We start from the raw sequence: 13,983 nt of genomic DNA on the forward strand, positions 1-13,983 counted from the left end.
AATCCAAATTAGAAGCCTCACCGATCAAAATTAGATCCAATTCCGTCACCCAATCCTTTACCCCCCAATCAGTGGCTGAAAACAATTTGGTCAAATATTTCCACCAGTCCCAAAGTACAAAGTAGTTTAACATCACCTACGACTTTAGTGCTACATTTAATGATCGTTACACGTGTACGATACTTGGTGGATTGGAGCGAAGGAAGCGTTTCTTGGACGGACCATCGTTGACGTTTGGGTCCAAGCGGGGGGTCGGGTTGTATCTTTTGCGCGAAAGAATGATTTATCTTCATCGCAACGTAGACCGTTGGATTGCGCCCCGCAGAAGACCCAAGAGTGCCATTCACCCACTTGCACAAATCTCGACGCAGATAATAGGCAATCCAATGGTAGATTCGAGCGAAGGAAGATGAATCCTTTGTTCGCGCGAAAGATACAACTCCTGTCCGGTCCAAGTATGAACGTGTTGGACAAAAGCAAAAGAATACCCAATGCCCGGATTGCTTCTGTCTCTCAAAATTTTTATTCCAAATCTCTCCTTCTTTGTCTTCCCTGAATGCCCCTCCGAACCCTGTCTTCTCTCGGGCCGTGGTGGTGGAGCCCAGAGCTGCCTCTCTGCCTCGCTGGCCTTGGTCTCGCCGTTGTTGGCTTTTTATGGGCTGTTGAAACCCTCGGAGGGAGAGAGCGAGAGAGAAAGGGGGAGGGAGACGGGGAGAGAAGCGTGGTCGCGTCGCCCAAATCGGCTGATCGGAACCTGGACAGACCTCATTCATTTTCTTTTTCTAGCGTCGTCTCCAGATCTGAGGCCGGCGTCGTCTACCACTGGAGAATCGAGTGAGGGCTATTGGAGCCAGTTCCGAGGCAAAGGTGGGTTTTTTTCCCTGTTTGTTTCTGTCTGATGCATCGGATTTGGTTTTTGGGTGTGGGGGGTGGTTTGATGGTGGATTTAGGGTTGGGTTTGAGTTTTCTTGCTTTCTTTCTTTCTTTTTTTTTTCCTTTTTTCGGTACATGGTTTGAGTTTTCCTTTCAAAGCTGAGAGCTTTAGATTGTTTGAGTAGGTGGATAGATGTGTTCGTGAGGTGAAGATTGGGGGAGATGACATGGCTCGTTGGGACGCTTTCCGATCGTTGATTTTTCGGGGTTTTTCGCATTGTTGTGCGATAAGGGTGGTGGGTTCGTGATACCTTGTCTCGGATCCATCTGATTTGGAGCAACGAAGTGGAAGACCTTTTTAATGTACAAGTAGAGGGGACTGTCCTTGTTTCCCCCCCTCTGAACTTGGATTTGTGTTCGAGGTAATCAAAGAGAACTATAAATATTCAGTTTTCTGTCTTGGATTTTTGTGATTTACTATATGTGCGGTTGCATAGGATTCATCCCTTTTGGGATAATGAACGAAAGAGGACAAAGAGTGTGTTTTTACCCAGCCTCCAATTAGCTTTTTTTTTTTTTCGTTCTTTCTTTCTTTTTTCCTTTTTAAACATTGAACTTACTTCAAATTAATTATATAGCAAGTTGGGGTTGTTTTGTTCTTTCTATCCGGAACGTATCCTCATCTTGATAACAGTAACTTTAGCTGCTTCAGTTGTTGTTGTTGTCGTTGCTCAACTTGTATTTTCTGTAACTGGTGATGTGATTTGTATACTAACTTTGGATACAGAGTAAGAAAAGTGGGAGCTTGGGGTCTTGCACTTTGGATATCATAATTTTGTTTCGGGATAGATGTTGAGAACTCGGAGGCGGGCCTGGGTGAGATGAGGGATGTTAGCAGAGTTGATGAACTTCCTGAAGGCCTGCTGGCGGCCGTCGTCAGATCGGTATGTGCACACGGGCTCCGACACGGTTGGCCGGCAGGATGGGCTTCTGTGGTATAAGGACAGTGGGCAGCACACGAATGGAGAATTCTCTATGGCCGTGGTCCAAGCAAACAGCTTGCTTGAGGACCAGAGCCAGATTGAGTCAGGCCCACTGAGCTCGCTCGAGTCCGGCCCGTATGGGACCTTCATTGGGATCTATGACGGTCATGGTGGTCCAGAAACATCCCGCTATATCAATGATCATCTTTTCCACCATCTCAAGAGTAAGTACCGAACCTGAGAGTTCTGTGCTTAGCCCCTGTAACTGCTTCTGACTTGATGAATTGGTCTTTTTTCATGTTTGTCATGAATTAGCTACTGCATGTACCGTATTGCATATCTGGATGACTCCTTTGCTGTTTTAGCTTCGGAAGACTTAGTTATTTTGCCAGTAGTTAATACTACTCTTAATTCTCTTGTTGTACGATTTATCAGCCTGAAGACCTTTATACATGCTTATGGTGCAACTTCTTTCAGCAATTGAACATGCATTTATTTTCATTATTTCACAAACTGCCTTTGTCCTATATCTATGGAGTTTTAGTGGTAACATTGTTTACTTTTCCATTGGCTTAGTATCTCAGATGAACTTAATTATATCTGCTATCTTGACTAAATATGAAGACTACAACTATCCGAACATGCACATTGCAGAGTTGTTTAAGTCACTGGTTGTTGGTACTAGCAGCCTGGGTTAGAGTCCCACCTTCTTTGTAATAAAAGGAGGGGCTGTGCTTCTGCCCCCATCTCAAGTTCCCAAAAAAAAAAAAAGGAGAAAGAAATAAAGAAAAAGAAACATTATGGTTATAAATTTTATTCTAGGGGTCTTTGGTATTGTGTTTGATCCTTCTGGCCTTTGAAACTTATCTGAGCAGCAACAAGGCTTCTTCTTACCCAATTTGACATCTTTAATAATATCTGGATATATTTAATAAACATAGACTTGACTAGTTCCTGATCATGTCTTGATTTTCGTTGCTTGCATCAGGTGAAATTTTGTGGTACATGCAACTTTTCTGCTTGAAGTGAATTCCTAACTGTACATTTATTCTTATTTCTTTGATTACCAACTACTAATGCTCAATATGCTCATTTAGTTATAGCATTAGTTGTTTCAATTAGTACCTTGTGTGACAATAGAGCCTCTGCCTGGCAGGATTTACATCCGAGCAGCAGTCAATGTCAGCTGATGTAATACGGAAGGCATATCAGGCAACTGAAGAGGGCTTTTTTTCTCTGGTCACCAAACAATGGCCTATGAAACCCCAGATTGCCGCTGTTGGCTCATGTTGTCTGGTTGGTGTGATCTGTGGTAGTATGCTATACATAGCCAATGTTGGGGACTCCCGTGTTGTTTTAGGGAGACTTGTCAAAGCAACCGGAGAGGTTTTGGCTGTCCAGTTGTCATCAGAGCACAATGCAGGTATTGAGTCTGTGCGACAAGAGTTGCAGTCATTGCACCCAGATGATTCGCGCATAGTTGTTTTGAAGCATAATGTTTGGCGTGTGAAGGGCCTCATTCAGGTGCTTATCGTGTGAATACCTCTCATACATTATACATAATCTACCATGGTTAAACAAATCAAAGTTCTCATCTCATGTAGATTTTCTTTCATATGCAAGCTTGTCAGGATCTTGAGAATTATACATGCAATTCCTCTTGAAATTACTTCTCTCAAAAGCTCTGACCTGCTTTAAAATTTCATGTAGCCACCGAATCAACTACATAGATACCCTTTTAAAGGGTTTGCTACTTGCAATGTACAAAGCATTATGTAGGTTAAAATGATTGGCATTTATATTTTACTACTTTTGTGCTGCAACTTCTTTCACCTTTGTTTGAGTTTTCTCAAATAAGTAATTTTCAAATTTTGGTGGCCCTAAGGAAGACTGATAACTTTTACATTATGGAAGATCAAAGAAATTCAACATCTTGTACTGCCAAATTATAGGTTAAGAATATGTATAGTCCTACACTCGTTTGACAGTCTCTAAAGTCTAAACCCACCTTTGCTTGTCCATCCTTATCAGAACATTCAGTGTGATGCCCACATGATGATGGATTTTTTTTAAATCATTTCTGGCTACATGCTTTTCTAGTTTCTTTGAAGCATTCTTGTTGTAAGAATTGTTTGTCTATACGTGCATGTATATGTATGTTCATGAGGTGATTTTATTGATGCAACAATGTTACAATGTTTAACAGTTTCTGATGATGCATTTGTTTGACAATTACTGATGCTGGGTAGTTCCTTTATAACTTGTTTACTGCCTTTACGAGACTTACCTTGACTACCTTGTAGGTTTTCACTGAGTTGAAGATGTTGTTTTGATTGTCTAGGGATGGCAATGCAGCAACAGTTGTCGATTTACGTGTCATATTTATTTTCACAGATTTAATACATTTATTCTTCTGGATAGCCTTTTCTTTTCCTAGTGTCTATTTGGGGATGATGCTTTTTGACTTGAAAACAGGTTATAATGGTGAAAATTTCAATATCTTTAATGGGCTTTTGACTGCTCTTTATCCATTACCTTGCACTAATTTTTCATAATCACTGATAGGAGTCCAAATTTTCTAGCTGTAGATCCTTCCCCTAAAAACAAGGGAAGCTATAGCCATATTGTTCATTTTCCCCCTTAAAACATTTGAAATGGTCAAGATTAATTTACAGTATTACATCCTTCACATGACGTGCTCAAGATTTGCATAACCTAAAGAATTTATGATATGTTGGGTACTATTTTTAGATGGCCAGAAATTAATTTGCAGCTGATTTTTTAAGGATCATAGAGCCCTTTGTGGCATTATATTTTTCAGGGTAAAAAGGGAAGAGAAAAACCATGATGCATTTGTTTACCATCCTTGATGCCAGCAAGCTTCATATTTACTCAAACCATCTTGTGGTATTTATCATGTTGGAAATATTGTTCTATATCTGCATAGTGTAACCAGCTTATAGAGTTTAGATCGAGCATATCATTTTTGGGTTTCATTGTCAACTTTTTTTTTTCTGGAAAAAGCTGATAAGTTTGCTTTGATACTCATAATTGGATTGGGATAAAAGCATATCCCATCCCCATCCACCCCTCCCTCCAATGACTGATAAACAGGATCCAGATTTCCCAGACTGATCTTCGCAAGGAGTCACTGGACATGTCATTTCTCTGACTGTTTAATTGCCCTTTTTTGCTTAGGTTTTGAAATATTGTGGCTCATCCAGAATACCACTGAAATCTATAAAAAAAAAATGTTTCATATGATGTGCTCTAGTCCTATATCATCTGAAGAGATTTTATTCTTTTAGATTCTATCACAAAGCATGATTATTATGTGTATTTTCATTGGAAGTACATCTTCTACTAGTTTCAATGCAGTCGTTCCCAGTCTGCATCCGTTGAAGATAAGTTGATCTAGAAGCCCAATCGTCTAGCTCTTGCAAAATAGCCTAGTAATGTTTTTAAATGTTGTCACTGAGTTTTCTCTACTGAACAGAAACATGCAATGATGCAATAGAATTGCTGCTTCCTGCAGTGGGCTAATTTTGAGTTATAACTTGAATGCAGCAACTGCACATTCTGCCTTCAATAAAAGAAAGCTTCTAAAAGCACCAGCAGTTAGTGCACGGTATTCATTTGTATTTTTTTTTTTTTTAAAAAAAAAAAGCTCAACCCATTTGGGGCTGCAATATCTTTCTGATTCACCATGACCGTCTCACTCTCCTATTTAGGGCCATCATCTGTTGTTCTTAACTCTATATCATCTGTTGTTCTTTACTCTATATCCTATCTCATTTGTCTGGAGTAGGGGATTCTTGAAGATATCAAAAGTGTATGAATATGCATTTTCTTTGGCATATTTTCATATTGCCTCATTGCCTTTCCTCATGTGGATGACTTGACTTCAGTTACACCATAATAGCTAACCCATTCATGCTGATGCAATGTTAGTTTGTAGGATTTTTACAAGGTAAGGGGCTTAAATTTGTGTGGAAGAGTTAAAGATAAATTAGTAAAGGGCCTAAACTAAGGTGCATGAAACTTAATCAAAGAATATGAAGTTTTTTTTTTCTTCTTTTCTTTTTTTTTTTAGCCGTTAATGGAACAAGTGGAAAGAAGGATTCTTAAATTTCTCCCCAGATAATTGAGATAAAATTTGCTGCATAGGACATGATTTTTTGACGATTTTTTAAAGTTAAAAAATACTAATTAGATGGTTATATATTCTTTACATCTTTGAATAGAAAGATGATTTATCATATAATCCTCAATGATGCTATCTGGAGTTTGTTGTGAACCGTATGATCACCGTTTCTAACCAACAGTTACTTTAGCCATTATAGGTTTGTTATGAATCTCTCTCTCATCATAAAATACAATCAGGATTTATAGCCTCTAGTATACCAGCTTTTCCAAATGTTCTCACAGCTACTTTTTGTTTTCTTAGGTCACACCCCACCCACCTCTTCTTCAATTCTGTGACCCAAATCTTAGTTGGTTTCTTAATCAGCCTTCACATCTTCATTTCTCATATTTTGGGGTCCTAGAATCTGTTGAAATTTGATAAGTTGTAGTCTTGTGATAATTATAGCTGTGGGTGGTCTGGAGTTTTCAATTCTGATTCATCTGTTTGGTGGCATCTTTCCTTATATGATGAGCAAGACAAGGCTTGGTCATGGCTGATGGAGAAACCAATGGCAAGGACAACTTTGCATAAAGAAGTACTTTGTCCACTACTACACTTATGCTTTTGGATATTTTTCATGTCTGTTGAAGAAAAGCAATAGGATGGCAATTATTGGAGGGTAGCATTGGTCCATCCCTCTAGCCACGTAGGATGATATAATCCTCTGCGCTCATTCCATAAGGTAGGTGTGCTGGATCATAATTCATCCTCGATCCTTCACTGAGATCCTGGCTTTGAAAGCTATCATCGGGCTGATAGACTGGTTGTGAAGAGGTTTATCCAAATATACCGGCAGCAAATTTCGATTCATACTGTATTTTAGACTGCACAGAATAGTAGCCACTAGAAGATAATGTTTTCAATGCATCATATCCATATCCATAAGGATCATAGGCTGTCTGTGGCTGTGGGTAAGAGGATCCAAAATAAGAGGACGAATCTAATACATCTATGGATCCTACTCCATGTGCGAGATCATCTGTAGCTGCATCATATCTTGAATGACCTCGTTGTGCCCGTCGTGTGTATGAAATCGTATTGCCACGGGCTCTACCAGCTTGGACATCGTGGTCCCTATCATGCGTGGCGTGCGTAAATTGAGACTCACTAGTGAATGGAAGACCACCAATCGATTGCATCTCCTATCCTTCGGTCCCTTCATGATCATCAGATCCATGAGTAGCTGAAGAACTATCATCACTGTTCTGTCTGATGTCTGAATCTGAGTGAACCAAATGCTCACTCTCTACTGGAGCTGCAACTGTCTTTTCTTTTATCTATGGTTTCTTGCCCTCTCATCATGCCTTGCTCTGGCTGCCTAGGCTACGAGGGTGGATGTTGTAGCGTATCAGCTGGAGGTCTATGTAGAATGTTGCTACTTGCCTATTCAGAGGCGTCCACCTCAGCCTCACTAACAACAAATCTGGCAAGTCGTAGAGGCGATTTTGGCTCATCAAGCTTTGGCTTCTGCTGCTGACCATAACCCATCCGATCATCAGGTCTTCATCTTCATCAACAAAATCACTCATAGTCGGATATGAGTACTTCAGCTGAACTTTCTCAATGCATTTGAGCCTTAATCTCAAATTGTGATGCACATACACAAGATTATTAAGGCATTTCTGTTTTAGACGGTATCTCTGCTTGCTGTGGATAAGGACAAAGATCGACCAGTTGCGTTCACATCCATTCGATGAAACTATCTGAGAGAGGATCTTGATGGCAATATCTTTCAAATTTCATGTAGATCCAATAAAATGCACCCACCATTCAGCTGCAAAATCATTAAAATTTAACAAAATAAAAAAAAGATTGATTATGTCAATATGATAATAGATTTATTAATGTATATATGAATTCATCTTTGATTTGCTTCTAATTGCTATATTACTTTCAAATGATTCTGTGTCCTCCTTAAATATATTCGTCTGTAAGAAAATTATTTGTTATAAAATCTTAATTGTTGAAGATGCAGCTCGGTTGTTATAAAATCATTGAATTTAACTTGTTTAAGACACATAGCCGCGATGTTTAGATCGGGCTCCATCTTATCTATTACATTTTGCAGGATGGACAAAAGCTTTTCATCCATGCCATTATCAGATATGGAGTACTGGAACCTCGAGTTCAGATAATAAGCTGCATATAGATTTTCATAATTGATTAAGTTTATTTATACAAATTTGGAAAGAGTTTTTGATTTGTTGCTTACCTGCTAAATATAACTCCTGATCCATTTGATAGCTCCATCGATGGTCGATGATCCTGATGTCGTCATTGGCATGCTATGGATCTGCTATCTTGATTTTTTCTTTTGCCCTCTCCATCATATAATATAAGAAGCCCATATGGGGGTATTGCTCACCATCCACGGCCTGAAGCACTTCATATAGAGGCTTGATAGCCGTCATTATCTTCTCGATCCGTTGCCAAAATGACTGTCTCGTCACTAAGCTCTCCATATTGCTCCCCTCAGTGTCTGTCTGGACATATCTGCTCTGTTGCCACTCAGGACTGACAAACATCTGACGCAGGTGTACTTTTTTTCAATCAGACTATCGAGTGCTATACAATTAGTAGCAAATCGTGTGACATCTGATCTCGGTATATCACTCCCAGCAAACTATCGCATCATTGATGGGACCCATGTGTGGTTGTAGATGAATCTAGTGATGCTTTGTGCTGATTTTATTATCTTCTGCACCCTACGAATCTTTTCAATATCAAACAACATCAGATCGATACAATGTGCAGCATATGGGATCCAAAAAATATGCGGTCGCTGCTCCATCGATATCTCTTCTGCAGCCTTATACTGTGGTCCGTTATTTGTAATAACCTGCATGACATTTAGCTCTCCTACCTGATCAATCACTTCCAATCTGAGGATGTAGCTGGCGTCGTGCACCTCAGTGTAAGCATCAACAAATTTGTGAAAAAATGTTCATCCATCACAATATGTCAAGAAGTTGATGATGTTTTGCCTAGGAGGATCAGTCCAACCATTACATATCACAGTCAATCCATATGCCGGCCACTTGCTTTGATATGAGGCAATCCATTTTTCAAGATCCTTCTTATTCTGGTCAAGAAGCTCACCATGGATATCCCTTGGTCTTGGAGGATCTACATCTGGACCGACAGTCTGTATAGATGATATGGCAGAGCGATAATACGGGTTGGCCGCTGTATGTGCTGAGATGTAACTGAAGTGAAACTAAGATCTAATTGCTCGCCACATATCCTTCTTCTTATCTTTCTTCAACATAGTATCGACCCTTTGTTGCTTGGAATCTTTACTAGAAAATGCGTATGGATCTAAGTTGTGGATAGTGGCTCCTGTTGGAATCTTCCTAGAGGATTTCTTTCTACTATCAAATGCTCCCAACATAGATATAAGACGGCTAGTGCCTCTATTGGCAGGCTCTCTAACGGAGGATATCAGACTCCTGCTGCAGTGCTTCTTGAGCTTGACCCGTCTTCATAAGCTGACGGCTCAAATCGAGCTTTGTGCCTGGCTATCTCCTCTAGCTGTCATTGATCATCCAAGTTTGTCCGAATGGCAGCATCGATCTGTGCCTGCTCATCATCTGGAACATATCCTTCCTCTGACTCTCTGGAATGATAAGAAGGTTCTGCTGCTCAATGATCCACCTCTGTTTTATCAAATTTCTTTTCTTCGCTGCTTTAAAATCAACGAAGTATTTCTTCATTAACTGATGGATCTTTTGTGGACACTTATGGTACATAGCTATATCTGGATAGCCGTCAGTCAAATGTTGCTTGGATCATATAACTCCTCCTTTCTTGAATTCTACGCTATATTATTTACATCTCCAATGATGCCGACCTGAAAGCATCTTCTCATGCTCCCAATCGATGTCACGTTCTGAATCCTTTTTCTTCCTTGATGGATCCATTCCTAAAAATTGATAAGCACATCACTTCAATAATTACGTAAAAATGATAGATTTTGTTTACCTAATTTTTTTATATTTTTTAAATTATTTATTTATTTTTAAAATTTTTAAAAATAAAATATAATAAAAATTTAAAAAATTATGAAAAAATAATTTGACCTCAGATTCATGTAGAATCTTACCATGGATAGTACGTATAATTTTCTTAGATGGTGGATATGCATGAAATGTTGATTTTTTTTCAGATTTAGGCCCAGGCCACTATACGCAAGATGCATTAAAATTTTGATAAATGGGCATCAAATTTACGTTAAAAGTAGCTTATAAGTCCCAAAACAATAATCTGATTTTACAGTTATTTTCTGAAATTTATTTTTTTAATTTTTTATTTTAAAAATATATTTTTTATTTAAAAAATATATACTTAACAAAAATTAATGATTTTAGTGTTATTATGTAGATCATCTATAAATCTATAAAATATATTAAAATTATGTTAAAAATTAATTTTTGACATAGTTTTCTCTTATTTTTTCATTTTTCAAAAAAAAAAGAGATAAAGAGAGAAGATTAGCATGGTTTTGAGAAACATACCTTAAAATCTTTAATCCACTTGAATCTTCCTTGAATCTTCGGTGTTAGGGAGTAAGAAACGGAGAGAAAGAGCGTGAGAGATGCTTAGGAACAGAGAAATCGAAAGACTTCTTCTCTGTCACCTAAAATAAAAGAAAGCACGCCGAACCGAGCAGTTCAGCTCAGTAAGGCAGCGTACCGCCCGATTCGCATCGAAACAGCCTGGTTCGGGCACGAACCGGGCGGTTCTTAATTTTTTTTTTAATTCTTTTGGGTCGGTTGCTAGAAACCAGGGCCGAACCGATACAGTTCAGTACACCCCAAACCTAGCGGTTCGGTCCGGTTTTCAAAACCTTGTTTAAATTAGTTACTCAAAGTTTTTTGTTGAACATTTTTTAAGTTTAAAGAAAAGCAGCCCAATGCATGAGGCTTGTGCCATTGCAGGGCCTAGGGAGGGCAGATGTACGCAGCCTTACTCCCATACGCGGAGAGGGTGTTCCGTATTTCATACCTGTGACCTCCAGGTCAGATGTACTCAAATGTTTTTCATGTTTCTATTGATATTTTTCTGTTTTGAGTTTGGGCTCATACAACAGCTAGTTTTCAGTGTTTTTGCCACCTTTTAGTACTGGAATGAAATCCAGAACACCTTTCAGAACAGAATTATCATACAAAAGAAATACCTGTCTTTAATTATCTAGTTTTCTCCATCTTCATTAATGATACATCTGAATTTTGTGCTGCAGCATCATTCAATTGGGTATTGTAAGAACTCATTTGGCATTATTAAGTAGACAAGCAATGTGACTGCTTGCTTACTAAATGCCTACTCTTTTCACAGTTGGATTATTCTTTTGCATTTTTGTTGCTTGATGTTCATTATTGATGGAAACACTGTTGGCAGTAGAATACTTGATATAGGTTCCATTTTCTTTTCCCATCCCTTAGCAAATTTATTATGTTTTTGCTCAAGAGTGTACAACCCTGTGTTGCAGGTTTCGAGGTCAATTGGTGATGTATACCTAAAAAAGGCAGAGTTTAATCGAGAGCCGTTATATGCAAAATTTCGCCTTCGTGAACCTTTCAAAAAGCCAATACTTAGTTCAGAACCATCAATTTCTGTGCAACCATTACAACCACATGACCAGTTTCTCATATTTGCATCTGATGGACTCTGGGAGCACCTTAGCAACCAAGAAGCAGTTGATATTGTTCATAACAATCCCTGCAGTGTGAGTGTTTTTCCCTATAGATGAACATATTGGTTCAAATAATATGCATTGTTGTACTTTATGGACATGATTTGGGTGAGCCCTAGTTGAAATACCCTAGTTCAACTTTGTTAATCCACCAAAAGTAATAGAATTAATGTTTTTGACTTGTTCTGCGGTGTATTGTTATTCCTTTTCTAGATAGAAAGTCCTACATAATCGCATCCTATATCAGATAAAAATTAATTACTGAAGGAGTTTTTTCACTAAACTATAGTATTCACGTCTGGATCATTATTCATTATTGCAATCTGGGCTAAATTAAGATTTTGTTAGTTTGGAGAAGATCCACCATAATGCATGGCTAAGATTGTTGATCAATCATGTAAGCATGTAAAATTGGAATTGCAGAGATGGAAATTGCACATTCAACTAGGTAGGAGTTAGGTAGCAGTCAATCACTGAATTAAGCTTAGGTGAGTTTACACTAGCATAATTAAGGAATAGAAAACTGATTGAGATGTCATGATCATGTTAAGAAGGGAAAAAAAACATAGAGGTTGGAAAGGGCTCAAGAAACCTTGTATTGATTGTGGATTTAACCCAATCAGGGAACATAAAATCAAGACCAAGTATGTGGGAGCTAGCGCTGTTGCTTATGGGTTTACCTTGTTGGGTATTCTGTCTGATGATATTGATTCTAGAGCTAGGATGAAGGATTCATCGGTGGTGAGTGAATGGTTCAAGGATGTGCAAGGGCTTATTTTAAGAACTTGAATGATATGAAATCAGAAAAGGGAACCTTCGTCCTTGAACCCAATTTTAAGGACAGGACACGGAATATGTTCCTGATGGGTTACTTATGCATTTTTAGCCATTTGTGAGTTCTTGCCTTGCCTTTTATAGGCCCTTGTAGCAACCATAATGGAAAGAATTCTAGTATATGACTGCTTGATTAAGAGATACTTGGGTGTGAATTAAGGTAGGATACTATTCTGTGGATGTATACATTTCCCCTCCTTTCCAGTTTTGCATGAGTTTTGAGTTGTCATTGCCTCATCAAAGACTCTGGTGCCTTTCTTCTGTCTGATAGCATTAAGGTACGTTCTCTGGGTGGAAACAAGTGAGGAATGATTTCATTCCCCAAGGAACAAATTACAAGCTGCAGAGTCAACTTGAAATGCAGAGGATGGATTTTTGTCCAATGATTATGTTTATATAGCTTGAGATGCTATAATGCAGCTCTTGTCAAACTACAATGGTTGCTAGGGATATGCTTGTTGTTGGAAAAATTCTTCTGTGGCTTGCATATGTGTGCACTCTGCGAACAGTATGAATCACTTTTGCCTTGAATTCCTGCAGGGAAGTGCTCGGAGGCTTGTGAAAGCTGCACTTCATGAAGCAGCCAGGAAAAGAGAGATGAGGTACTCTGATCTCAAGAAGATTGATCGTGGCATCCGTCGGCATTTCCACGATGATATAACTGTCATTGTTGTGTTCCTTGACTCAAATCTTGTAAGCAGAGCCAGCTCACACAAGGGCCCCTCACTTTCTGTAAGAGGAGGTGGGATCAATCTGCCAGCAAACTCTCTTGCACCTTGCGCAACACCCACGGAACTTGGTGCTACCTGATTAAGCCAGCTCAGCTCATCTTTCCCTAATCTGTACTAAATTACACACCCGGAAGGACTCCTATGATCATGCCCCCAATGGTGTAGAAGTAGGGAGGTAGAGCAGCTTTGTATCTATTCTGTTATACTGTAGCACTGATATGCATTCCTTCTGTTGTGCTTCATATGAACTACGCGAGGGTCTATCTTGAAGTCTTGAGTAGCAGGGAAAGCAGATTCAAAGCCAAGTGTTTACTAGGATTCTTCAATTAAAATCTCATTTGTTTTATTTTCTTCTTTCTTTTGGTATGTAAATTCCAAGAACACCTACCCATCCTTGCAGTTTTATTTCTTTGTTCATAGTTCCCTGTTTCCTTTACCAGTAATTTTCCGCTTGGGTGAAGTTTTGTTTCCTACAATTTAATATTCTTGCCTCACATTCACATATGGAATTAGATAGCAGAGGATCATGGTCTGCCTGTCCGCAATGTTGTTGTTGTATGGTAAGGTGGACGTCTGGTTGCTGGCAAAAAAAATATTACAGGCTTCAGAGGAACTGCACTGGCTGATTATTTTATTATTGGCAAGGAGGTTACCCCAGGTGTTATGGATCCTTTTGGGACTGGG

The 13,983-nt window shown here is 38.9% G+C and overlaps 1 protein-coding gene across 3 annotated transcripts; it reads left to right on the forward strand.

The window, feature by feature from the left end:
• Window positions 1–571: 571 nt before the first annotated feature.
• On the forward strand, window positions 572–13,718 carry LOC105059665 (probable protein phosphatase 2C 60). 3 transcript variants are annotated; one of them, XM_019855498.3, is made up of 6 exons: window positions 577–867; window positions 1,059–1,295; window positions 1,661–2,080; window positions 3,013–3,380; window positions 11,531–11,767; window positions 13,109–13,718. In XM_019855498.3, exons 3-6 carry the CDS (start codon window positions 1,762–1,764, stop codon window positions 13,376–13,378), a joined length of 1,194 nt encoding a protein of 397 aa, XP_019711057.1. In that variant the 5' UTR covers window positions 577–867; window positions 1,059–1,295; window positions 1,661–1,761; the 3' UTR covers window positions 13,379–13,718. The 3 variants fall into 3 exon arrangements, with proteins under 3 accessions (XP_010941352.1, XP_019711057.1, XP_010941349.1); XM_010943047.4 differs by lacking the exon at window positions 1,059–1,295 and having other exon boundaries at window positions 578–867; XM_010943050.4 differs by lacking the exons at window positions 1,059–1,295; window positions 11,531–11,767 and having other exon boundaries at window positions 572–867.
• The last annotated feature ends 265 nt before the right edge of the window (window positions 13,719–13,983 follow it).

Source organism: Elaeis guineensis, chromosome 16 (genome assembly GCF_000442705.2).
Source record: "Elaeis guineensis isolate ETL-2024a chromosome 16, EG11, whole genome shotgun sequence".
Taxonomy (NCBI): Eukaryota; Viridiplantae; Streptophyta; class Magnoliopsida; order Arecales; family Arecaceae; genus Elaeis; species Elaeis guineensis.

What these genes read in the sequence shown, in the direction of transcription:
- LOC105059665 (XM_019855498.3), top strand. Translation starts at nt 1,762, where the DNA reads ATGTTAGCAGAGTTGATGAACTTCCTGAAGGCCTGCTGGCGGCCGTCG. An exon ending in GTGTGAAGGGCCTCATTCAG is followed by an intron (nt 3,381 to 11,530) that starts GTGCTTATCGTG and finishes CCTGTGTTGCAG; the next exon opens with GTTTCGAGGTCAATTGGTGA. An exon ending in TTCATAACAATCCCTGCAGT is followed by an intron (nt 11,768 to 13,108) that starts GTGAGTGTTTTT and finishes GAATTCCTGCAG; the next exon opens with GGAAGTGCTCGGAGGCTTGT.